This window comes from Haemaphysalis longicornis, unplaced genomic scaffold, assembly GCF_048455015.1.
Source record: "Haemaphysalis longicornis isolate Haplotype H1 unplaced genomic scaffold, Haemaphysalis longicornis Haplotype H1 scaffold_8, whole genome shotgun sequence".
Lineage (NCBI taxonomy): Eukaryota > Metazoa > Arthropoda > Arachnida > Ixodida > Ixodidae > Haemaphysalis > Haemaphysalis longicornis.
In genome coordinates this window covers 69970683-69998059 of record NW_027526445.1, presented here as the reverse complement: position 1 = coordinate 69998059, position 27377 = coordinate 69970683, and the positions used below count along the sequence as shown (strand labels likewise).

Genomic DNA, 27377 nt, shown 5'->3' with positions numbered 1-27377 from the left:
AAGGGCTTAAAAAGCTTTTTGGCAATCATCTGACCAGATGAACGGCACGTTTACACGTAAAATCTGATTCAAAGTGGAAGCGAGGGTCGCAAAGTTGCGAATAAAACGGCGAAAGTACGACGCCAGGCCAAGGAAGCTCCGCAGATCTTTCAGTTGGAGGGGCCGACAAAAGTTTACAACCGCGGCTGTCTTGTCTGGGTCCGTACGTATTCCCTCTTTGGAGACGACATGCCCCAAAACTTTGACGCTATTTCTTGCAAAACGGCACTTCTCCGTATTCAGTTGCAGTCCAGCATTACACAGGCAGGTCAGTACTTTGTCAAGGCGCTGCAGATGATGCCAAAATGTGGTCGAAAATATGAAAACATCGTCCAAATAACACGAGACAAGTCTGCCATTTGAGGCCACGCATCACTGTGTTCATGAAATGTTCGAAGGTAGCCGGAGCGTTGCACAGGCTAAACGGCATGACGTTAAATTCATACAGGCCATCTGGGGTGGCAAAGGCTGTCTTCTGCTTGTCGGCTTGGTGCATGCGTATTTGCCAGTACCTGGAGTCAAGCTGGAGGCTTGAGGAGTATTCGGCCCCTTGCAAACGGTCTAAGGCATCCTGTATGCGGGGCATAGGATAGACGTCTCTTCGAGTGATTTTATTGAGCGCCCGGTGATCTATGCACAACCGTAAAGAACAGATCCATCCTTTTAGATGCAAAACATCGCTTTCTTTCGGCTCCGTCCTCCGTCGTCCGTTCATCCACCCGCGCAGGAAGACACCGGCAACTCTGGCGCTCCAGGAGCCCTTGAAGGGGAAGCGTGCTGGTCTCGTGCCGGCCCAAGAAAACACCGGCAACAATATCGCTCCAGCATCTGATGGTCGGGGCTATGTCCCTCCCTTGTGGCGCCGTCCACAACCCCACTGGGCATGCTCGACTCATCTCGGGCCGGCCCAAGAAGACACCGGTAACACTGTCGCTCCAGGATCCATTAAAGGTTAAGACACCACCGGGCGTTCAGCAAGCCGAGCATGCGCAGTGGGGCTGTGGACGGCGTGGATGGGGGTACTAGCGGAAGAAAACGAATGCCCCCATCAACTCAGTACAGACGGTTATCCAGTGAAGCTATAGCGTGCGGTCAGCGTTTGTGCGTGTCTTGCTCCAAATGGTTTATTCGCCTTTTTCATAATAGGTCGCATGTTTGAAGTATTTTCTTTCGTTTCCATTCGTGGTCGCACCATCGCTTATAGTAAGCAACCTGCTCCGTGGAAGAACCTTTGAAGCGTGGACGACAAGCTGTGAAGATTTGTGTGGCGGGTGCTGCCATTGTGCCGTTAAGGTTGCCCTGCCGCAATGCCGACCGTTGCTGCCCGCATTTATCAGTTGATCGGTCTTCACGCAGTAGTTTGCAGTGCGCCTGCCCTTATACGACGGAGAAAAACCAAGGCACAAAGTCGCCTTTACTTCTAATCTGTCTTCAAGATGGTTGTATACGCATGCAAATTGACTTTTGAAGTATTTTCTGCGTAGGCGGGATAGCTTTCGCCTACCCATATTAAGGTTCACTTTAAAAGACTGACCCGCAACCATCGTATCCCCTGCGGGCGTCTATCTTTCAATAGGATAAACGAGGGTGCCTCCAGTCAGGTTTTGTATAGGGGAAACATATGACCCTCATCCAACCTAAACGTATTTGCTTCATATGCAGCCTAATTACCAAAAAGTATAAAACTAAACAGGATTACGATCTCTTGGAGCATCAGAGTCTGGATACCTCGAAAAACGCAGAGAAAAATCTTACAGCTGCTACGCAAAACACCCAAGGGCTTCCCCTCAATGAAATCTGCGGCACGGACATTGTTCTTTGGGATAAGGGGTGTACAGAGATATAAAAACATTTTCGGTGCAGTGTAGAAGCTGCGTGGAAAAAGCGATTCAAGCCTGTGGCAGCCCCACCAGCAAGTTGGCCGAAAACAGTTGGAAGGTGGCAGCGGATTAATATAGCTAGTATTCCATGCTCGCTATGCTGTGGTACTATACTCGAAGCGTCAGACGACCACACATACTGTAATGAAACTGTAGTCATGAAACGTGCCAACGCAAATTGTAACATTCGCGGTTTAAAAGTCTTGTTTTGTCGAATCTGCGTGACCCACAAGATTGTGGACTACAAAAGCTAATAATTCATAAGTCCGTACTTAACCTTGTCCGCAGGGAGAAATAGTGTTGTGCACCTGTGCGCTGCCCCTAGCCATCTCCAACCAAAGGCAGCAGCGCAAAAGCCGGTAGGTATCACACATAAAAAATTGGCTCCAATCTACGCTGTAAAGGTGGCTGTAAAGCAAAGCTGTGAGCGACCCCCGCAACAATTCCTCATGCGACGTCACTTGAATTCCCACACGTGGCTTTAGAAAGAGTGGAACCAGAGATTTTGTCAGCCGTTACCTGGGATTTGCGGAGGTGCCGTCCAGAACGCAGGTGCGTCGGGCACGGCCGGGCTTCAGCGGCGGACGTCGTTGCTATAGCCCGCCCGTGCGTAGGAAGAAAGAGATCGGAGAGGATCGTGTTTCGAAGGGGGAGACAGCGGAACCTAGCCATCCGGATGTGCTAGCTGGGGCTACGCCACAGCCCAACACTGGCGTAGACACCGAAACAATCCGGCAAGTGAGCTTAGTGATTCCCATTTATATAGATTTAAACGAAATGGTTTCGCAAGTTTCAGAACTTCGAGGAAGATGATGGGACTTTCATAATACTGATTTTTCAGAACCAGTTGTTCCATTCCTCTTTTGGAATAACTGCTAAAACACCACCGAATTGGTGCCCAGAAATTCGGAAAGTACCGTCCCCATTCGTGACAAGCAGTGCGCAAAACGCGGCCTTTCTATAGCGGCCAAATGCCTCTACATTTCGGCCAACAAGTAATTTCTACATTGTGTTTCCCACACTGCAAACGAATCCTTAACATATCTTTGCCATGCGAACCCTTATTTCCGTCGGGTCCGGGTTATCCAGAACGTGCTGCGAACTAGTTAACAAAGCTGTTCGAAATAAGCGGGCAATGGACACGAAGCTCCGCCAGAACAGGCCCAACACCATCTCTAAAGCAGACGACAAAGCACCCGGAACGGTACCGCCGGTCCGCCCGCCGGGGTGAGCACGCGTAAGGCTGGGTAATAGCGCCCCATTGCCGAGCCATCTACACTGGGCTCAGTGAGTGAAAAGCGCCTTCCGCCTCCCCAGCCGCGTTGGGAGGCGGAGGCCGCGTTGTCCCGCATGTCACGAAACAGCCGTTGGCTGGTAAAGGTAGAAAGGTTTGCGTTAAAAAAATTACATGCTTATTCACTTACAAGCGGACCGCCCAAAGAAAGGAAAAGCCGCTTTCTTAACTGACAATCGACTTCCAGTAACGTTGCAATGTTGACACATTTCTTTCGGGCATACAGGCGACCTCGCTGAGCGGTTCCGACAGTTTGGACGATTCCTTTTCTGTCTCGCTTAATTTGGAAGCCGCATTACTGGTACTTCCGCGTAGTTCTTAAGTACCGAAGTCTTTTGTTTATTCCAAGAGAACCAATACAATCTCAATTATGCTCGTTCTTAAATTGATTTTGCGGACGACCCGCGTCATTGTGAATGCAATACTTCAGTAACAATACGTGGCGAAAAAAAGAACAGCTTGGTAATTATTGATTTTCATGAGAGGTGCGTACATACCCTAAGTTTTGAAGAATGGCAGTGTTGACGTTTTCCCCTACTAAGTCAAACCCGGCTATAACGAACCCGGATAGAGCGAATTGTGCTATATATCGAACAAAAATAATACAGTTACGGAAATACATGCGAAACATATTCCTTATAACGAAGTTCACATCCGATATATCGAACTCTGGGCGCCTAGAATGGCCGCCGAAATGCATGATCTCGGAGCGGCGATTGAGATGTGGATTGGCCGCGACCACGGAGCAAGAGCCGCGACTGAGACATTGGGCCTCGCACGGAGCGACGTGACGCCCAATACTTTCCGTAACTGTTTCCGATGCGCGGGACTGGCGACGGAACCCGCCCAGTCAGCGAGTCTGGACCAAGATAGCAGCACCGGTGAACTGTGGGAAGAGCTCGCCAACGTTCCCGGTGATGTCGCGAGTGAAGTTCGTCCGACGCTAATAATAAAGCGCTTTCGGCAGTCGATGTGCTGCTCCAATGCTTCTTAGATTTTTGAGGACACGGACTCGAACTGGTGCAAACAAAGTTTCGTGTAGAGAATGCTATGCTAGTTGAAGCCGCCAAAACGAAAGTGTAAACAAAAATCACCGTTTTTTTTTTGGCGACGTGGGCAGTTAAGGCGGAAAGTAGCTTTATTACTTCCAATAAATGGGTTATTTTGGTATGGTAATGGCTACTGTACTTTGTTCGTTTCTGCATACGCGGATGGCGGAGTTCGGGAGGGGGCGGGGGGCTCTCGCGGATTGCGAACTCGTAACAATAAGCTCGTTATAGGCGGGTTGCATATTGCGGTTCGCTATAAACGGGTTTGACTGTATATAGTTATGGACTGCCACTGAGAAGTTCAAATCACAAGGGGTTGGGATGCAGGGTTGTCCATGGGGGTTCCATTAAAAGATATATTTAAAGGATTTCAAACACTCAAAATTTATTAAGAATTCGCTCAAGATCATTTGGTGTATGATTCAAGAGCGTGAGCGTCTCGTTGAAACACTGAGAAACGGTGACGAGATGCGTCCACACATGCTCGACCGCCACCGCAGCCACCTGGACGTGTCGGTATGCCAAGCAACGCTTCCTGTACCTCATTGTCATTTGCGCCAGCCGCTTAACAAAGGGAGCAAAATAAACGCCTGGTTTGGGCGCTCATGTCTGGTGTTGGGCGCACAGGTGGACGTGTTGCTAGGTTACCCGGCAAATGGTGCATTTCTGGAAACGCGCGCGATGCAGCAAGGGTTTGCCAAGTCAGGAGCACGCACAAGGCTACCAAATGGGATTGGCCGGAAGAACAACAGCAAACGCTCATTGTCTACGTACCGTTGGCAACGCGACTTTTCGCGCATACAAAGGCATCTACGTACGCGGCCCTCTCCACGCTACTTTCGCCCTGTGCTATCACTCGCTCTATTGCAGAAATGATGCTTTGCGGTGGCCGGAGGACGTGTCTGGGAGCTGCCTTGAGACGGCGCAGTTGGTCCGTTGACGCCGAAACCATTGTAGATGATTTCTCTGTTGTCGGCCGTAAGAACGCTGATTATAAATTCTGAACGCAATCATTCTGCACTGTTAGTACCTTTTATTAACGGTATTATTTACAGGTGTCGTGTCACAACATCTCTGTGTAAAAATGCCAAAATCGCAAATGTTCCTCTTCGATCAACAGTGCCGCTTCCTCAAGCAGGAAATGGTTCCAGAGAATTTGATAATAGGGCCTGGCCATGAAGGTGACGACATCTGCTAAAGTCTGGAACACTTTGCTCCCTCCCGTGATGTACACTTTGGCGTCCCAAGCAGTCTGAGGATATACTGTTTTCAACTGGAGTTTCCGCGGTTCCTCTTCACTTGGCGTTGCCATGAAGAGTAACCGAAGGGTGCTGCCAGAAACCTGCGAAAAAATAGGGCACAATCAAATACACACAGTGATAACTTATGCACGAAGGAAAACTTGCCTCTGTCGAAAACTTAGATTATGTCCTCACTTATCACCTGAGGGATAAGGCATGCCCTTTTACAAAAAAAAATGTAGTTACAATTGCAATTTTGTTTATAAGAGCACCTCTGTTGCACGCCTGGGCAATGATGTGTTGTTCTCTTCAAAATATGTCGAAATATCTTGTACGACGTTCAATTGATTTCTCACTTCCATCGCAGAAACATTTTAAAAGGCCGGAAACATTGCCCGCGTCCTCGTGTCACAGCCATCGCTCAAACGAGGGGTTTAAAAGCTTTCAGCTTGTGCGCCCATATTTTCAGATCATTGCCAGAAACAGGTGTTTATTTCAGTTTCCTACTGAGCGAACTTGGTTTCACAACAGTCTGGTGGTTTTTGGGAGTTGGAATAACGCACATAGTGTGTTTGTGTTGTTTGTGTTTCGGTCACTCTCCTTTGTGCAGTGCTTTTAAACATTTTGCTCACTACTATGCAGGACGTAAAACTCGCACAAGTCCACTAAATAACCTTGGAAAAATCTAGCTGTGTCAAGCAGCGTTCATCGGCACCTCCTGCGTTAATCTGGCATGACACCTTGAATTAAAGTCAGCTGGGTGGGTTGGAATGGATTCGAAATAAAAAGCGTCTGCGGAGCAAGACAACTGTGAAAAGAACGAATGCAGATGAGTTCAGCGTCTCAACTAATTTACAATTTGACTTGGATAATCCACATAGATTAGTTTGGCGAAGTTGACCACGAAACAACCCGAACGCCCTTGGTCTGTCTGCGAATCTCACGCTCGAAACAACTGGGTTTTTTCCACTCGTATTCAACATCCTTCCTCTCAAATACACAGGTTAGAATTTGCCCCCCCGCCTCAGCAAAAACGAATGTGGGGATAGATTTTGTTGCCCCCAAAAGGATCAAAGGTGCAGTTTATCCCTGCGCGGGGTCATGCAACGCCCCCTCTCCCGATTCGACAGCAACCAAGAGTATTACTGGGCGTGCACGGGGACGTACAGTGCGTGTTCCCCTAGTATAAGTAAGGTCGCCCTGCTTTTTCCTCCGGCTGAAGCCCCGGGAAAGCAACTACGGGTCCAGGAAACAAGGACGTGAGCGCAGGAAGAGATCCGGGGAATTGAAGCCAAGGGTATGAATGCTAGAAGCATTTTTATTTAATTTATATTTGACATTAGAAACGCAGGCGTCAAAGACAGCCGTAGTAAAAAGTACAGAAGCGACGAAATAATTACCAATAATAGTGTCGAAATAACGGCGGAAAATATAAACGGAATATATTCCGTCATTCAAACATTTAGGCAGGCATGCTGTATCACGGGGTATAATCACCGGAATGACTTGGACGGAAAAGGACCTCTTCGAAACGTGTCACCTGTGCCATAAACTTCAGTTAAAAGTCTAAATGAGCTTCGCTCGATTCGATTCTTTCAGCACGACGTGATAAACAGACGAACGTGAGATGTGTCTAGGCGGCCAGGTTTGTCAAATAGGGGACCCTGAACAGCTGTAATTTCCTATATGCTTGCAATAGGGCAATGCGGTCTTGGGAACAGTAACCGATAACGTATATCTTGGGCAAGTCAACGCTGCTGATCCAAACCACGAACGTGATATAACGCGGAAGAAGAATAGGCATGGGGTGAGCTGCGTTTGGTAACAATTCCTACGTCCTCACTAGTGAGCTTCCCCTGTCACTCAAAAAGCTTGTATTTAATCAATCCGTTCTTCCAGTAATGACTCATGGGCTTACTGTAATGACCTACTTAAGTTTGGTTTCAAGTTTAAACCAAACTTAGATCGGCACAACAGGCCATGGAACGCCGAATGCTAGGGATCACGTTGAGGGACAGGAAAACAGCCGCATGGATTTGCGAACAGACCAAGGTGGAGGACATTCTAGTGCAAATTAAGCGAAGGAAATAAGCATGGGCTGGTCACGTAATGCGAATGAAGGACAACAGGCGGACCAGAATTCGTTTGACAGACTGGCTGCCAATAGATCGCAAACGCACTAGGGGTCGCCCAAGAACTCGTGGGCGATAAGAGCTACGAAAATTTATGGGAAAAACATGGACTCAGCTGGCACTCGATAGGCGTCGCTGGAAATCTTTGGGAGAGGCTTTCGTTCTGCAATGTGATGACGATGATGATGATGATTATGATCCTTACAATACACACTGCCCTGTCTATAATAGCCCGTGGACGATTTGTAACCAAAAAACACGACGTTTTTTATACGCGTTTTGATATCATCCACGCAATTTTTTTCGCTTGAAGCTTGCAACATTTTCCCAATTTAAGCATCGATAACACGTTCGGTACTACCGGCACACGGCATTTGTTGGCCGGAGCGAAAAGCTAGAGCTCTCCACAACACTAAAATTTGGGTCCGTGACCGGTGCATATTGCAGTAGGCTCTGTCTCGCCCGAAAACACAATGCGGGAGGGTCTGCCCGGTCCATCCAGAGACTGCAGTATCATGTCCAGAGCCCCACCATGCAGGCGCAATAAATTATGGAAAAAAAATACTTTTTCGTCTGCTAAAACCCTTATGGATCTATGATGAGCAGGCTGAAAATGTACCGAAAATATGCGCAAGTTGACGGAGGAAAGAACGACGAGGTAGAAAACGAAGTAGACAATCAACGAAGCACACAAAAAGTAGGTCCAATTTTTTTGCTGAATGGCGCTCGCAGGCGGAACACACAGAAAGCGTTTACAAATTGTTGTGGTGGATATTGTTCATGGCTTCTGGCACACCCGTCTTTGGAAACCTTTTGCGCGTGTCTTAGAGCCCGAAACGAGTCATTGTGAGTGGGCATTTGTTCAACTTCCCAAGGCGCTTTGTTCCTTCCTCCTGTGTGTTACTCAGTTCATCCAAAGAAATGCAGTTGCTTATGACTATCAGGGGGACATTTTTTCGAAGGCATGCTGTAGAGTTTCCAGCCTTCCATGCACCCACGTGTTTCAGGGCCTAAAAATGTGCCCGTATTTAGGCCACGTCGGCCAAGTGTAAGTTCAATGCTATTATTGGAACTGTCCTTTCACTCGACCTGGGCTAAACTGAGGACCCGGCCCGACTGATGCATTTAAATTTTTCTACAAAGAACACACACGCTGTATTCATCTGTTGCAGGGTTTCCGCACGAGCAGGCAGGGAGGCAGTTGGTGCATGACTGTATTTGCCCCCCAGAAATCGCACAGGGCCACGCAGGGCTTCCCTGCTCATTACCACTAAAAGGGTTGCCTACTGTCCGGTGCGGGGAGAGGGCTTTCGCAGCACAAGGAGGCCCAACAGGTGGGAAGGAAGACAGGGATTTCGGGCCGTGGAATATCGAGGCAAGGGGGAAGCGGGGCGGGAAAACTGCGATGCGGGAAATGGGACATGAGGAGGCCTGCTACACCCAAGAGACTGAGGTACGACGGCTCGAACTAGGACAGTTTATATCAAAGCTCTCTCTCTCTCTCTCTATCTAGGAGGAGCTTTTTTGTAGCCTCTGTATTCAAACGTGACATTTCCGAGCTTTGGCGAAATAGAAAAATCAGAAAATACTCTTTCGCGCCGACCTTCGACCATGCTGTAAGGCAGTTGATAGAATGTAACTGTGCAGCCTTGCATATATATGGCTGTGTGGGTACACGAACATAGGCGTACGTTTTTGCATTCTCCGGAACATTTATGAGAATACTGTTCTTTCCCTCTCTGGCTTCGTTGCTTCAGCGGTGGGATTTATAAAACGGAAAACCGAATGTTACGACAACCTGAATGCCAAACAAATACATTTTGCGAAAGCGATAAATGAGTGTTGGTATTTCCAACGATCCTACGAATGCTAAAACAGTATGACTTTCTTTTGCGATGGTTATAAAAGACTTCTGTATAGCCGCAGTGCGTGTGCGTTTCTTTTCCTACCTAAGTTGGTTACCACACCGCAGGCCATTGGGAATTCCGTCTAGAGAAGCTAAGGGTCTGCATTATGATAGCGCCTTAAAACTAGCCTGACACGGAATGTAGCAGTACAGTAGCCCAGGGGAAGCCATATTGCTTTCCCACAGATGGTACGTAAGTCGACTTAGGTACCCACACATTTTTTCTCCTATTAGTGCCTTTTCGTTACTTTTTAAGTAACTCGAACGCCTTCTTTATGTGACACCGGGGAAGAGTAGTGGTTGTTTCATGTAACCTGTTATTGACATCCTCTGGGTTTCCTTAATGTTCCTGTTCCGTTTTTCCAGTTTTATGATGCCGCCATGCTTTTTTAGGAGTATCGGCTGCTCACAAGTTCGCGCTGTTGGCCTCAAAAAATAAAATCATTTCTCCCTATAAACCCTGCTGCCTGTGTGGTTCGTTCTATTTGGTGCAAGAGCGCAAATGGCGCGCGCGTTTAACTTTCGTGGCACTGCGTTAAGATTTTGTTGTACTTTGAATTTTCGGGAATTACGCATTTTATAATATATTGTTATCTCAGATTACCTGTAAAACAAGCATTTATATTATTTATTTGGTTGACGGATCGTTATAAATATTTATTCTCTTCACCATATGTATCTACCTAATCGTTACTAACACGTGTAAATTATGAGAGTGAATTGCTATCTGAATATCTTCAGGATTCTTCAAGCAGCATGAACAAAATTTTCCATTTCAAAACGTTGGCCCTGGTGAGATGGCAATCATTCATGAATTCCGCGAAATAACGATTTTGATGAAAGCAATAACTTTTAAGGAAATTAGAATGCAGGCACTAGATGTTTACAACACTAGGACAACGTTTAATTAAAAGTTATGGTTAGATTTTGGGGAGACGCTGACTGATTCCGAACCGCCAGAAAGGTATAGTGATATGCACAACAACCAAACCAAAAGTTGCTTCTTACAAATGCGCCGAGGTTGCCGTATTGTCCAGAGCAGGCCATCCACTCTACACTGATGCCTGGCGAATCGGCGAAAACAAAAACCTCCAAAAATGTGTTGTTCGCTATGCAGAAGGTCGTGTACGGCTTGTAAGGCCAGAAGCCTCTAAGCCCCCTGACATTCACTTCCCCAAGCTCTATTCCGGGAATCGGGTAGTGGCCGACGAGAGTTGCGTAGGTTATCTTGCGAGGAATTGTTCGCAGGTAGGCATTGATGCTCGTTGTCCAATCAACATCTGGTGCATCCCGGCACTTGCCTGCATTTAAAAGAGTTAAATTGTGTCATTCACTTCACAGACTGTTTGACGCAATCTGGAGATGCGCGTTAGCAGGTAGTGTCTATGGTTATGCCAAAAAAATTTAAATTACATTCAATGTCCGCGTAGAGAGTTTTTAGTGTGATGGAGACGTACGTTGACGGCGCGAGGTTCATTGACAACATATTTCCCGACCAATGAATTCTATGTGAAGAGCAGAGTCACCTGCACTTTGCAACGAGCGTGAGCCTGAAAACCGGGAGTCTCTAGCCCATGCGGATGGTATTGCACGTATATGAGCCACAGTGCTTTATTCACCGCGGTTCTCGGCGATATCCCCGTTTCAAGCCACGTAACGATCTCGGACAGTGCCGGACCATCCGTAATAAAAATGCTACTTTTCGGGTAACACCTGTTCCGAAAACAGCGGTATTTCCCTTGCGGCTAAAATATATTGGTTAGAGTTGACTGCTACCAAATGCATAGATTGCTCAAACAGATTGTGGCGAAAGTAGCGGACGGGTATTTTTAAATCTTCGACCTATTTTAAGCACTGTTCATGCTTATTAAACGTTATCCTTTGTATGCATTAGCATAACAGTGTCCCATCGAAAAAAAAAAACGATTGCCGTCCTTTTGCTGACAAGTGAAGAGGTTGCGAGGAGAACAGTAGGAGAGGTGCAGGCAAGCGGAGCGCAATTTATGCAGGGCTTGGTGACGTATGAAAGCGACAGCCAATCAATTGCGCTCTGAAAAGCGTTACGTCAATCCATGGCTCTGGTAGCATGACGCTGCCTTAATGGGGCCATGTAAAAATAATTCCATTGTTTTATCCGAAACATTTCGTGTTTTAGAGTGCCTGTAGCGCTTTTCCGGCAGCAAACAATGCCATGTTCACTGAGAAATTAATGAATTTTGGTTAAAATTTTCATTCTCCCGCCAAATCATGTGTTTTTGTGACGTCTGCCCGATCTCACGAGGGCGGGTATCCAGACAAAGATCCAGTGCGTCATTAGGCGTTGCATCCTCTCTTAATATCAGCCGTCCAGATGGCGCTACCATGTCAGCCGCGAACCGTTGTCCGCCGTTGCTTCGTTTTTGAGCGTAATTGCTCCTAGCATGGTTTCGTTAAGGTAAAAAGTAATCGTTTGGTGAAAAATGGGTATGCTGGACAAATAGGCTCACCTAATATAACTTCGCTTACGCCAATCGCTCTGTGTCGTATAAGACAACAGCAAAGCGGCGGCCTGCTGTGCAGCTAAAAAAAACGTAGGGCGCCCAGCCAACAGCTGTGCGCGTGGGTACTTGAAGGTTTACGTGTATATTTGCAGCTTTCATTGCTGATCCCTCCATTTATACTGCATTACATTTAAGCACAAATACCTCCTTCGGAAAGCTTATCAGCCCTGCCTAATTTTCGTTTGCCTTGCCCGGCCTCAGCCAATCACAGATCTGGGCATGTGACATGATAGGTTATGTTTCGGAAAATGAGCTAGTCGGTCGTATGGCCATTCCCTTTGTTGCAAATTATATAGCTTATTTGAGTGAAGTGGGCGTTAAAAGTGATATCAGTATAATTATAAGCAGGCATTGTGTTTAGTGTGCATGGCTCCTTTAACGCCTCAGCAGGACCAGTTGCTAAGGCAAGTTTGTACATTTCGCGTCGCCATTTCTGCGCGTTAATGCGAGGGCACATTGCAGCTTCTGGCCACGGTCGTGTCGGCACCACAAAGGTACGGGAACGATGGTGATGTAATCCGAAGACGGGTGAGTATAGAAAGAAGCCACGAGCAGCAAATGCCATTGGTACGCCATTAAACCTCATCGCTCAGTAAGCAAAACCATGCAATACACGGTTGAAGCAGTGCGAAATTGCGGCTTGTGAACGGTGTGCTAGAAACACTTAAACTTGGCATTCTGAAGCAAAGCAAATTGTGCATGTCGGGACAATTTTTAAGTCGGGAAGGCGGAGAGAAACGCTTATTGAAGTATCCACAAAATATTCCAGCTAATTTTTCGGCAGGACATGAGGCGCTATGCTCTTTGTTACCGAAAAAAAAGGCAGGGCACATTCTTTACTCGTGAATCAAGCAGTACATCTTTGTGTTACACGTTCCCGAATTACATTATGCTGCGTAAAAGGTGCCGTCCTTATTTCTGCAGAAAAGCAACTAATGTGCGGTGGCGGTATAAAATAAGCAGCAATAAATGATTTCATACTAACCCAATATAGTAAAATGGGAATAGTCAGTTGCAGTACCAATTACCACGAGCGCCAGAAGGGTGACTAGCGTTGCGAGGAATTTCATACTCGCAGTGCGAATGCGGTGTTCACAGTGATGAATATTTCAAGCAGCCCTTCAACTGAAAGGTAAGAAAAAAGAAAACAAATAACATGAATAGCGCAAAAGTGATGGAAAATAAATAGCCGGAAAGAAATGTGAGTCTGAAAATTGTTCTGGTCTTGCATTGAAACTGAAGAAAGGAAGTATATTAATAAATTCTGGATAGGTGATGACATGGTCCTTGCAGGGACAGTTGCATAGGCGGGCAGACAAAGGGTTTGCGTGCGGAGAGACTGGGAGGTAACCTCCTCCCTCAAGTGTCTTCTGCAAAAGCACCTCCCAAGAAAATAGTTTGTGCCATATTGTTTCCCTTTTTGCCAACCGTACCTTGGTATCCCAAACCTAGCCCCCGACAAGCTCGCTCTAGATACCTGTTCTGCACAGGTTGGTAGGAGGTAAGCGCCGTTATAGATATGTGGTAATAAATAATATCAGAGTTGAAGAGAACACATTTTTGTTGGCGCGTAAAATTGTTCGTGACTTCGTAGAAAGCGTAGATTTTTTTATACTCAGGTAGGCACCATAGAGAAACTACTGATGGAAAGGACCAACGTAACCGTCGAAAACGGTAGAGCTGCTACAAAATATGTAGCTTCAACCCTTCCGCTGATGGAAAACGTGAGGCAATTTAGCGAGGCTTCCACTTACCTTTGAAAAACCAATTCCACGCGAAGTTGCTTTCTCGTCTGGATCACATTAGTTGGATGCTTCATAAAAGCTCTCCTGGTGTGTTAAGGCGTCGTGCAGATCAAGCCATAGTGGCATGAGCAATTTACATCTTTAACAATAAAATACAGTAACTACTATGACATTTGCCTATCGCATTCCCGCACGAGCACTTTCTTCCGTCTCAGTTTCAGCTCCTGTTCCGCTGCAAGAAATGTACTGAAGTGTTCTATCGCAAGCTGTATACGGTGCTATCATTGACGCGGAAGCTCATTAGCCGCGATCTCAGCAACGCGAAGGCTGGGTCGAGTAAGGAGCCTTGTGGAACGTTTCCTGTGCCTTCGATAATTGCAATCTCTGTCGAGGGATGTTTAAATTTTTACAGCATCCCATACGTTGCAAGCAACATAGCCTGTCAGACTTTCGAGACCTACTTTATCCCAGAAGCGACTGGCGCGCGAGCGACGGTTTCTTCACAGCCGTTCGGGGTAACATATTACGATTAGGAGAACCGGACAAATCTGTAGACTTTTTGTGCAGTCGGCTTGAAAACACACACTGCACAATCTTATTTGAAACTCACAACTACCCAGATTGGCTATAATAGCCCACGGTACATAACTAAATTCAGGGGTACAGCAGTTAAGCTTTTATTGCTGATATGTTTGATGCAGAAAGACAAAACACGGAGACACAAATGTCAATGTTTGACATGTAAAAAGGATTTCGAAACGCCTCTTTTATCACATTCTAACAAAAAACTTATTTGAACAATCTAAGGGGCTGTCATCATAAGCTCTCAATCCGACTGTCTACTGGTATTCACCCATCAATAAACTTTAAACTCAGAAATATTATCCTTGGCAGCAGAGAAGGGTAAACAGTGTTGTTTTTATCCCTCTATCACAGTCCTTATTTTGTCATATCGCCTCAACTTTTCTCTGATTTTGACTATATTTTGCCATGTTTTCCCCCTCAGACGTACTGGTAAGTCAGGAGTGATACTGACCGTCTGTAACACACCACAAAAAGTGATCGTCGCGAAAACGTTTTGTTTGGACTCGAAAACATAAAAGAACTACTCGTACTCCCGTCCTACTATAATTTTGTTAGGGCGAAAGGCTGACCGTCAACAATCGCGAAAAGTGACCATCGTCGTCGTCCATCAATACGAATGGTACAAAACTTGCTGTCTCTGCGAGAAGGGAGAGAAAAAATGAATAAAAAACATTTCAGCTTGTGTGCGTGTCACGTTTTGCCAGAGATTGCCCAACTACATCATACGAGACAGCCCTCAGAGGTACATCATGACCCCCCCCCCTTCACCCAGAACTGCAAGAGGAGGCATGGGCTGCGGCCCAACTATACAACGCTTATCGTCGGGGGGTTTCCCGGGATGGAGCGGTCATCTTCAGATGCGTTGCATGCATTTCTAAGAGCTGGGCAGGTGCATAACAGGTATTCTACAGGGCAGGTCTACAACACTTCACAGCGCTCTTGCAGGCAGGCCAGCCAAAGTCACTACCGTGTTGTTTTTAAGGGCTACAGCTTTTCATCAGTTATTACGAAATTTTCTGATTGTTGTAGGCATTTCCAGTTCTGTCGATGTGAGTGATACCTCTTCCACCGTAACCAAACAAATTTGCAGTGACGCCACATGGAGCTGCTTGTGCCCGGCAATTTCACATCCACTTTGTAAGCCGAAAATGGGCTACAATGGTTTTCGGAGCGTCTGCTGAAATAGTTTATCCTGGACCACCAAATCCGCAGATTCTGTTGGTTTATACGCTCGCATGTCAATCTGTCTCGCTTTCTCTCTGACCTCAGTACTCAATTCTACCGCCCTGCCAAAAACAGTTCGAGCAATATCTTTTGAAAAGCGACACACGTGCCATATTTCCCCCGTTAGCCAACTCCCTCCTTTCTAATCTTTCCCGGGTGGAAGAAGTTTAAGGAAGCTTTGAACTCAGGTGGCTCTCACACCTTTATCACCGGGACTTTGGGACCCTCACCAGACCCAGGAAGCTGTCCCGAGTGCCGGGCTGCGGCGTCTGGAGCTGTTGTCAAGATTTTTTTGTGGAGGCGCACAGGAACAATGATAGCTCGGGACAATGCGGTCACAGTTGGCCTCGGTGGGATAACCCGGGTGACTTCGACCACTGGGAGCAAGAAAACCGCTACTACAAATCGCTTATGAACTTTCTCCACCAACCCTGAGTACATGCCTACCTGTAGACTTGACCAGTGTTACCGATTTCCTGGCTACCCGTGATTTTTTTACCTTTTCTGACTTTTGCTTTTTTTCCTTTCTTGTCCCTTCCTATCTTACACCTTTTCATATGACGTATGGAAAAACACAATGTAAAAAAATGCTTGAATAGGAAGAATACACAACAAATATTTGTCTAAACTACAAAACCTGGTTGCATGGCTCCCACCTGTCAAAGTAGATGGGCGAACAAACATGTCACGCATTTTTTGGGGAAAAATAAGCACCTAACTTTGAGTTGTCGAGTTATGCAATATTAAATGCATGTTAGCTAACGTTTTATTATAGCAAATAAAACACCTGTCAAATCGTTGCGGAAGACACGCGACTTGAAAGCGAGCCATACAAGAACAGAGCTCGAGCTGCGCCAAGCCCTAAATATACAACAGGCCTCTAAATATGGTACGCCAGCATTGAGGATGCCGAAAAATTGGAATGACTCTAACCAATGTCCTCCCGGTTCTAGGGGATGGACCATCACCAATCGGACATAACACTGCATGGGTGGACGTACTAGGAATCGAGTGGACCCTGATAAAGGGTTATAATTTAAGATTGTGCTTGGACTTTTACAGCGTAGCTGTTGTACAAGCCTTAAGTTCGCCGATGCCGGAAAGAACGCCTATTCTGAGTGCTATTGAGCACATGCCACGTGGCGTCCGCCGAGCGTACCCTCCACGCGCAGTATCTCTAGGAAAAAAAAAACAAATGGAGGAAGATCCCATTAACACGTAAGACTTGAAGGTAGCTACTATCACGACGGCTTAAGTCCACGAATGCAGCCGATTTGCTACCGCAACGACTTTTACTCTATCATTGTGGCTATCAGTGTGGGCCTCCTTCATTTTTGTGGAAGTGATAATCATTGGACATCACCTTGGAGAGGTGTACGCCGCTTTCTCTTTCGGAGCAAGTACTGCCACGATTACACTGAACGCTGAGGTCATTATCGTTCCGAGAAAGTGTTGCCCGGATTACGCCACCCGCTGGAGTTTTTTCCCTCCAATCTCGGCCAATCTCCTTAAGTGGGTACGCTTGGCTTGACAAACGTGCGGCGGGAGCACTGGGCGCTAGCCGCGAGGCACGCACACAGGAGCGCTGGGCGTTTTATTTTTTGTAATTTTAACTGCCGGGCGGTCCATGCCGGGCTTGGCAAACGTTCGCAGATTCCTGGGGCGGTCGTCGCGAGGCACGCGGCCTCGAGCGCTGTGCATTTTCTTGGGTTTTTTTAACTGCCGTTTGGTCACCGCATTCTTGGCCAATCTCGCTGAGTGGGTATGCTTGGCTTGACACACTTGCACAGGGGATGCTGGCTTGTCGTCTCGAGACACGCAAACGCGAGCGCTGGGCATTTTCTTGGTATGGGTAACTGCAGAGTGGTGGCCGCAATCTTGTATAATCTGCCTGAGTGGGTATGCTTGGCTTGAAATACGCTCGCAGGAGACGCTGAGCGGTTCTGGCGAGGCACCCACACACGAGTGCTAGGCATTTTCTTGTTTTTTTTAAGTGCAGGGCGATCGCCGCTCGGCACTTGCGCCCGCTCGGCACTTTCATAGTATTTTTAACTTGGAACACAAAAACTTACGATTTGCTAAACAGCTTCGCTCTAAAAAAACTCGCAAAAGCTCCTGCGGAGCGCGAGAATGCCCCGCGCTTGTTAGCCTGCCTCGCGGCGACCGTCGAATCACTGGCGCGTGGTGACTACAGCAAAAAGGGAGCTTTGAGTAAATCTTTTGTAACACTAGCATAGTTGGCCTTGTCTGCAAGATCGGTGCGAGAGAAGCAAGCGCTATAACTGCCGAAATGTCTAAACTACGGTCAACGCGTCATCCCTATTTCATATTTGCCGCGCTTTCGAGGCGCTTTTTCAAATAAAGTGCTACGAGTTGCGCCGCGCCTCCGCCAGATGGCGCCACGGGTCCCGCGACCGAGAGAAGACGCAGTGAAACATCCCCCTCGCGAGGGGCACGATCAAATGCAGAGCATTTCCGGGGGCGCACGACGTTAAGTAGCTTGCGTTACGTTAACGTTGTTGCACTTGTGGCAACTGCTGACGAGAGAGCACTCGTCAGCAGTAGTTTGAATGAGTCAACGATATAAGGCACGTTCGTAGCGTCCCATTCTGTGTCGGCTTTGTGGCGCAGTGGGTAGAGCACCATGTACATTGCGTTCCGCCCGCAGGGTCGAGGGATCGAACCGGGCGCCGGATAGTATTTTTTTATATATATAGTAGGGAGGGGTGCGGTGCGGACTACGGACGTCAACGCGGGTGACATCGTGAGTTACTGAAATGCTCTGCATTTAAAATGCCCTGCCAGCCCGAGCACGCACTTGCGAGCAGGCACCCATGCCTGCTTTTTTGTGGCACCAGACTGGAAATAGGCCCCTCCGCGTAGCGGAGAAAAGGAGAAAACTACGCGGCATGTGATATATCGAAGGCCGCCGAAGAGAACGTTGCGAGCCTCCCCCCTCTCCGGGAGAGAGCGCGCAGCTTTCATCGCGTTGTCCGCGGTCGAGTTGAGAGGGAACGATTATGCGCGATTCCTCACCGCGCGTAGTTTCGTTATTGTGAACGGATTTTCATAATTCTTGCACGAGGAGATTTCTGGGACAATAGACTTTATCCCAAAATACATTGCTAGTAGTCGATGGAAAGTGTTGCAGGGTCCCTCTAAGCGATTACGTAGAACGGCTCTTCAACACTGCCTTCGATGTGTTGACGGAAAAACGGGTTTGTCTGTCTGACTCCAACATCGAGATGCAACTCTTGCTGAATTCAAACAAGGGACTCTACTTAATTGCGACTATGCAATTGGAAATTTTTTTCCCGCCAATTGTTTTCACATTTTTTTATTATTTCTACTTTTTTTCTTTTCTGCCATATTCCACAGCTTTGTTATGTACTTTACTTTTTTCTGCTTGAATAGCCAAAGAATCTGTCGTTCCCATACCACCGCGCGTGTTTTCTTGTATTCTCATTACTTTTTCCTCATTTGTTGTAATTTCTTTTAATTTATAGTGTTGCTGTTTGTGTCCGACTTTGTTTTTATAGTGTAAATGTTTTTTACGCACTTCCTTACGCTCCCCTTTATTTAGTGTACTTTTCCCTTGTGAGTATTTCTAACCACTACAACTGACTGTTGCGTCGCGTGGACATACTTGGCTTTCTTTGCTTCTTTCCTTTATGCACTACTCTGATTGTGTTTAGCATACTTTGTAATTCTTGTGCGTAGTATTCGTGTGTGACCACGCTGTTTGCTTTTTTTTATCTTTTTCTGCCCTAAACTTGGATTGCAAACCTCGTAGTCATTATTTGTTCTGCTGTGTTTTGTTAATCTTATATTTGGGCTGTATGATCCGCAAAGCGTCACTTTTGTAACCCCCTACTAAATTCACTGCAAAGTGGCCTGTAAGGTGTTTTAAATACAGTGTAATATTAAATTAGCATTCATTAAACGCCTATGTATTCTTTCTTTGGACACGGTTTCTCATACAAGACATTTAATTACGTTCCTCCATGGGAGTAACTTACTATTTGCCTATCTGAAGCACAGCAACCTTACTGTGCATTTGTGAGACCGAAGTGGGAAGTGTCACCTGTGTTGCACCTATAACAGACGAGCACCAAAATAGCAGTTAGACATGTTTGGAGTTTGCCTGATGGTTCCTGAAAAAAAAATCGTCTAGAAGCGTTTCCAGATAAACTGCTGCCGGCGGTTTTATATTCCCATAATATGCTTAGTTCAATGCGAGTTTTAAATTTCTCACCTAATTTTGCCTGAGGATTCCGACACCATATTTTGATTTGAAAACATTAAATGCAACGTTAATGTAACGACACGTTGCAATGTTTGAAGTGGAACTGGAACGCGTTCCTTTCGCAATTAAGGAACTTGTAACAGGAACTCGTTTCAAAATTGGGAAGGAACGATAAACGAGCTTTCGTTCCTGTTTTTGAGGAACGTGTACAACACTGATTTCAACCCACGGAGAGATCTCGGACAGTGCCAACCATCAGCAATGAAATGTTCTTTTCGGGCAACACCTTTTTCCGAAAATTGCGGTGTTCCACTTGGGGCTAAAACCGATTTACTAGGGTCGATTGTAACCAAATGAATTGATTGCTGATGTAGATCAGGGCTAAAGGTGTTTTTATCCCGGCGGCTTATTGTAGGCTCTCTCCACTCTTATTAAACATTCACCCTTTTTGTACATTAGCATAGAACGGTCCCATAAGAAAGACTCGTTCTTCTGCTGACCACGCATACTCCACGCGTTTCCTTCTTCAGCTGACAACATGTTTCGTTCTTCTGCTGACCAAGTGGCATGGAGAAGCGGAGGAGATCAGCAGGCAAGCGGAATGCCATTTATGAAGTTCTTGGTGGCGTAGTACCTCGACAGCCAATGAGATCCGCTCTGAAAAAGATGACGTCAAGCCATCGCTTCAGCAGCGTGTCGGTGCCTTAACTAATGCCACTGCAGGACCAGTTGCTCAGGCAAGCTTCCAAGCTCCGCGTCGCCATTTATGCGTGTTTATGAGTAGGGTAAATATTTCAGCTTGAGTCCAAGGTTGTGCAGCACCAAAAAGGAATGGGAACGATGGGGATGTTATCCAGAGACTGCTAAAGATAGAACGGAGTGATGAGCTGCCAAAATGATTGGTACTAGATGGCACCTCATCACCGAGTAAGCAATATTAGTAAAGTAGCATTTAACGTATCGTTGTGCTTTTTTAGTAGCCGGAGGGTGGATGCTATGAAGCTACCGGTGCCGTAGTTATTGAATCCGTGTTGGCAGTCTGTCGTACTGAGAAAGGATTAAGTCGTAGTTATCAACGCCATTGCCAGTGCGATGACCGTTTCTTTGGCTTCGGTGATCTTTCTAGTTTTTACGCTCGTGGTGCAGTGATAGGTTCTGTGATTTCCCGACAATTTGTTAGCGAACTGCTTTGTATATATTTTCGATGTGTTCGCAATTCATAACACTCTTCTACTCTTTTCACATTTTCAGTTTTAGGTCCTAGCAGTTTAACTGAGCTCTTATGTATGCGGTTGGGTCCTGTGAATATAGACAGTGGTACCCCTGGAGGTGGAGCGTAGTTTTTTATCAGTACCGAATTTTCTTTAGTCCTTAAAACTACGTTTGGTCTAGTGCCCATTTTATTTATTTTAAATGGGATTACACCTACGATAGCCTTGTTGGCGAAGGTTTGTGCTCGAATATCTGTTGTTAAAATGGGTGTTTCTGATCTGTAGAATAAAGTACAGGCAGGAATCAAAAAGGGGTTAAAATGGGATATGTCGAGGCTTGCTTTCACCGAACGGTACCATGTTCCAAATGATGAGGCGGGGAAAGTTCCACAGAGTGTCATCAGTCCCCGCGGTACCTTCCAGCCAGCCCTACTCTCGACAATGGTATAACCCAAGCATTTAACTGATGGGGCAACGTGATACTGGTTATCTCTACTATCCGTCCTACACCATCCGTCGCATACTGTGGGCACAGTCGTGAACAAGAATTTTGTTGCGGCACGTTCCACCTGAAGGCAGTTCTTGGACTGCCGAAGAATTTGGTGGTTTCCAGTGGTTTGGACAAAACCTTGGGTACCACAAATGCTGTTCCACAAATTCCTTAACCTGAACGCTGCATTTTGTTTTCTGACTACCCACACGGGATTTGTTGCATCAGAAAAGATAGTTGTAATGGATATATACCGATGAGGTTAGCCGGCCCAGTTGGGTGTTGAATCGCATGACCTCAATGAAGAATATTATATAAAAAATGAAAGGTGCTATCAACTTATCGGTGTTTCTAAAAATCCGGAGCATAATATGAATATAATGAACTCCCTTACCACTTGCCTCAATACTAATATCCTATTAAAATGCGGAGATACGATTATAACAGGAACAGGGGATTTTCCCGTCCACAACGGTAAATAAGGAGTTGGTACTCGGTTATAAATGATCTGTAGAGCGTTATTCAGAATAACATCTCAAACGTGCTATTACCATAAGATTAGATATGCACCCCTGCACTTCGTACTGGTGCTTAGCCAGCAATGCTATACGTTCAGCCAGTGTTGACGCGTGTGCTACTAACTATGGTTTGATAAAGACTTTTTTTAATAGCATGTTGTGTATTTGGAATATCTTTCGGTTTCCGTAAGCAGCCTGTGGCCCACTGGTGTATGTAAGAAGCGCGCGCTGCACGCGGCCGGTGTTTGCATTCCAATGTTGACGTTGCTCTGCCAGGACAACCGCCCGGAGCAGCCCCAATTTAGCACTTGCTCTGTGCTTAACGCAGCCGCTGCCTGCGCGTTCTCTTTTCTGCCGCCGCACTCTCTCGCCTTATTTATCGCTCCTCGCTAAGGTGATTTTCTCACGCACGCTGAGTATGAACCGTCGGAGTGTGGTACGAACATTCTTCAGCCCTCGTGAGCCTGGTGAATTCAAGACTGATATTAATACCTGTACCTAGGTCTCCGCATAAAAAAGTTTCTTCATGATGATGATGGTTGCATTTTAATGGCGCAAGGCCAGCTGGGGCAAAGAGCGCCAAAAACAGATGGTTAGCTACAACAGATTAAATGTGTATAATAAAATTGAATAGCAACAGAGGTAAAAACAAAGACAATGGAGATGGCTGGTGTAGAGGGCCAGGTTGTGATTATGCATGATATGATATGAGTTTCAGAAATTGAACTTCTGATAGTTACTTAAAAACATGTTTGACTGTAAACATTGGTTCATCGCCTAAGAAGTAGGATGGGTGGAGTCGGATTTGTTGTCTGTAGATTTCCGGAAAGTGTTTGCGTCGTGTGGTGTGGAGTGCCTTGCATGTGATTAGTATGTGAACTACGGATAGGCCTTCTCCACACCTGCTGCACACGGGTCTCTGAGACCCAGTGAGCAAGTGTGAATGTGTTACATAAGTGTGGCCTATCCGTAGCCTGGCTAAGGCTACTTCCGTGTGTCTGTCTTGTTTGTCTGTTATGTATCTACCTAGGTGTGGCTTTATAGTGTAGAGTTTGTTGTCTGTTTGTGTGTCCCATGTTTCCTGCCAAGATTTGCGCAAGGCTGTCCGTACCAGTGGCTTCAGGTCGAGGTAGGGAACACACGGTACATCTATGCTACTGCGGAGAGCAGCCACAGCGGCACCCTGGTCAGCAATTTCGTTCCCCCGAATGACATTGTGACCTGGAACCCAGCAAACAATTATTTTTAGTTTTGCGTGATCATCAAACGTTAGAGCTTTAATTAGATGCTGGAGCACAATGTTTTTCGTAGGTCTCAAGCAATGCAAGGCTGTTACCACACTTAGAGAGTCTGTAAAGATAATGGAGTGTTCTGTTCTGGTTTGTGTAATGTGTTGTACTGCTAATAGGATACCATGCGCTTCTGCCGTAAAAATGCTGCTATTTCTGTGTAATGTCTTCGTACTGGTAAAGTTGGGGCCATATGCAGCACATGCGACGGCCGAAGAAGACTTTGAAGCATCGGTGTAGAAGGCGGTGTGCGGGTATTTGTGTTGTAACTGTAGGAAGTGCTGTAGTATAAGTTCTCTGGGCGCATTTCGTTTGTCGATGTGTTTGAAAGAAATATTACACCAAATTGCTGACCTCTCCCAAGGCGAAACGAGGTCAGCAATGGAAGACTTTATGCTCTCCTCAAATGAAATCCCTAGTTCCTATGCGAGGGCTCTCACTCGTATAGAGAAAGGAACTGGTATCGACGGCCGTGCTGCAAACAACGGATCGGATGAAATGTTGTTTATGATAAAGCTACATGGGTGATTTTTCACAGAAGTCGCCTTAATAGCATACAGCAAGGAAGTGTAAGAACGCTGGTGTTCAAGGCTCCACCTATCACACTCTGCATACAGGCTTTCAATGGGACTCGTCCGGAACGCTCCAGATGCAAGACGGAGACCCAAGTGCCGGACTGGGTCCAACATTTTCAGAGCAGTTTTACAGGATGACCCATAGACGACACTCCCGTAGTCCAACCGTGAGCCAATAAGGCTGGAAAAAACGCGGAGGAGTATTTGTTTGTCCGCTCCGTAGGAGCAATGCGAGAGGACCTTCAGGATATTCATGGTTTTCAGGCATTTCTGTTTCAGCTGTTATATATGCGGAATGAATGTCAGTTTTTCATCAAGTACCACGCCTAAAAATTTGTGTTTCTTTTTGAGAAGGATTGAGACACCTTTAAGCTTAATATCAGGATCAGCATGAATCCCTCGCCTCCCTGAAAATAGAAGAGAAGTACACTTTTCTGGATTCAGCTTAAATCCATTCCTGTCTGCCCAGTCAGCGACTTTGTTGACCCCAAGCTGGACTTGCCTCTCGCAAACCGACAGATTACAGGATTTGAAGGAGATTTGAACATCATCTACATAGAGAGAGTAAGAAATGGTTGGTGGCAAGCCTTTCCCAAGAGAGTTCATTTTTATAATAAACAGCGTGCAGCTCAAAACACCCCCTTGAGGCACACCGTTTTCCTGAACGTGAGCTCGAGAATATGTATTGCCCACTCTCACACGAAAAGTTCTTTCTGACATGTAACTTGCAAGCGTATTTAACATGTTGCCTGACACACCAAAAGACTTAAGGTCGCTAAGAATTCCATAGCGCCATGCAGTATCATACACTTTTTCACTATCGAAAAATACTGTCATACAATACTGTTTATGAATAAATGCATCTTTGATGTAGGATTCTAAGGCAACGAGTTGATCATTTGTAGATCGACCTGCCCTGAAGCCTGCCTGGCAGCTCTCGAGAAGTCCGTTGTACTCCAAAAAGTACACAAGCCTTCTGTTAATCATCTTCTCGAGAAGCTTACACAGGCAGCTTGTCAGGGCGATAGGGCGATAACTGGCGGGGGAGGATGGGTCCTTCCCCTCCTTCAGAAAAGCAATAACTATAGCCTCCCTCCAAGACCTCGGGATGTGCCCCGAGAGCCATAGTTTGTTGTATAGGTGAAGGAGTGTAACAAGAGTGTCTGTGTCCAGGTGTTGTATCATTGTATATGTTATGTTGTCTGGGCGCGGAGCTGAAGGCTTACAGCCGCTCAGAGCAGCCCTTAGTTCATGAAGCGAGAACTCGGAGTTATATGAAGTGGCTGATCTGTTGTTATCACATAATGGCTTCTTTTCAGCGGCTGTTTTATGTTTCAGGAAAGTGTTTGTGTAATGTGCGGAACTGGACACGTGTTGGAAATGTTGTGCGAGTGTGTTAGCCTGGTCTTCGAGCGTGTCTCCTGTTGGGCTAACCAATGGCAGGCTGTGTCTGTGTCGCGCTTTAAGTTTCAGTATTCTTGTCCAGACTTTGTGGGTGTCAGTGTACGAGTTTATGGATGTGAGGAAGGCACGCCAATTCTCCCTCTTAGCCTCACGGCGCACGCGCTTCCCCCGGGCCTTCGCTCGTTTGAAAGATATCAGGTTATCTGAAGTAGGGTATCGACGAAGGATACCCCACGCCTTGTTCTGGGCCTCTCGTGCCTGCCTACAGTCCTGGTTCCACCAGGGCCTCCTTTGGTTGCGTGGGGCACTGGAGACCTGGGGAATGGACTTTTCAGCGGCGTCAAGAATGTGCGCCGTGACCAGTTGGGTTGCTTCCTCTATGTGTAGGTGTGTTATAGATGTGTGGTGTAGTTTAGATGTTTCTGTGAATGTGTTCCAATTAGCTCTCACTTCATTGAACTTCTTGTGGAAAGCGGAACTGTTTCAGCCTATATATGACAGGGAGGTAGGGAAGTGGTCACTACCATACGGGTTGGTGTCCACCTCCCATTCTAGGGAAGGGAAGAGAACTGCTGAGCTAATAGCTAAGTCTAGGTGTGAATAAGTGTTGTGTGCTATGTTATGGTATGTAGGCTGTTTCTTGTTAAATAGGCATGCTCCTGATGATGTTAAGAACCTTTCAATCAGGCGCCCCCGCGCATCTGTTCGAGAAGAGCCCCAGAGTTAGTTGTGTGCATTCAGGTCACCTAATAGTAGATAAGGTTCAGGTAATTGATCTATCAGAGTTTCGAAATCAGAACTTGTTAGCCGATGATCAGGAAGGATGTATATGGAGCATATTGTTACTAGCCTGTGAAAGATTATCGTTCGGATGGCAACAGCCTCGAGGTTAGTGCTCAGAATGACCGGATGACATGCTAAGGATTTTTGTGCGATTATAGCCACACCACCAAAAGAGGTTGGGCACCCAACTCTGTCCTTTCTGAAAACCAAATAATTGTTGAGGAAGTTGGCATGTTTTCTGTTTAAATGTGTTTCTTGTATGCACATGACACTTGTTCGGTTAGCATGCAGTAACTCGTATACATCATCAAGATTTTTAAGAAGGCCTCTACAGTTGCATTGGATGATATTTTGTCTTCCCATTATAGCCATTTAAGAGCAACTGGAGTTGTGTATGAGTGTGTATTCATGTGTTATCTCTCGGGGCTTGTACTCTTGGGAGGGGCTTTTTAGGCCTGTCTGTTGGCTTGGACGTCGAAGGCCGTTCTTTGCGCTGCGATGCAGGCAGATACAGCCCGACGTCCATCTCATCTCCAGATGTCCTGGGTGTGCCCGACAGACTGGGCTCCCTAGACCTGGATGTACCACCCTTTAGGGCGGTTTTCTCTTCAACCACCACTGCCGAGGGCGTAGTGGGCGCCGCGAGCGGGACAGGTGGTGGGGCGAGATTTGGAGAGGGTGTGGTTTCCTCCGTGTCCATTTCCACAGGGCTCTCGGGTGTGCTCGAGACCTGTGAGGCAGGAACAGGAGCGACTACACTCCCATCAGCATGAGTGGCCACCTCAACCACTGCCGGTCCAGCAAGTGGCGTGGTGACCGGGGCGGCTGCCACAGGCAGCCTCGTGGGGGGCGGAGACGGGAGCAAGTCAGCTGAGCTGTATTGCGTCGCCGCCGAAACCAGGCACCGCTCCGCCCCCCGGCGAGCAGCGTCGGCGTACCTTCCGGAGCTGAAGAGTGCAAACCTCTTCCGGGCCTCCGGAAAGCTGAGGTTTTCATTGACCTTCAATGTGATGATTTGTTTTTCTTGTTTGAATGTTTCACACGATCGTGAATAGCCTGCGTGAGGTCCATGGCAGTTAGGGCAGGTGAAGTTGCTTGCGTCGCAGTTGTCTGTGAGATGGTCAGGTTGACCACACTTTGCACATTTTGGTCTCCCCCGGCAAGAGTTTGTACCGCGCCCATACCGCTGGCATTTGTAGCAGCGGCGTGGGTTTGGCACATACGGG

General features: G+C 46.7%; 1 protein-coding gene across 1 annotated transcript; it reads right to left on the bottom strand.

The window, feature by feature from the left end:
• Positions 1 to 5283: 5283 nt before the first annotated feature.
• Positions 5284 to 14063, bottom strand: LOC144148939 (uncharacterized). The gene is made up of 4 exons (XM_077680466.1): positions 13836 to 14063; positions 13067 to 13206; positions 10550 to 10842; positions 5284 to 5604 (listed from the first exon to the last, which is right to left on the bottom strand). Exons 2-4 carry the CDS (start codon positions 13149 to 13151, stop codon positions 5326 to 5328), a joined length of 657 nt encoding a protein of 218 aa, XP_077536592.1. The 5' UTR covers positions 13152 to 13206; positions 13836 to 14063; the 3' UTR covers positions 5284 to 5325.
• Positions 14064 to 27377: the final 13314 nt, after the last annotated feature.

Excerpts from the sequence above, each read along its gene's own strand:
- LOC144148939 (XM_077680466.1), bottom strand. The coding sequence starts at position 13,151 with ATGAAATTCCTCGCAACGCTAGTCACCCTTCTGGCGCTCGTGGTAATT. Across the intron at positions 10,843-13,066 it reads TTCCCATTTTACTATATTGG|GCAAGTGCCGGGATGCACCA; the intron begins GTTAGTATGAAA and ends TTTTAAATGCAG. Across the intron at positions 5,605-10,549 it reads ACGGCAACCTCGGCGCATTT|GTTTCTGGCAGCACCCTTCG; the intron begins GTAAGAAGCAAC and ends ATTTTTTCGCAG.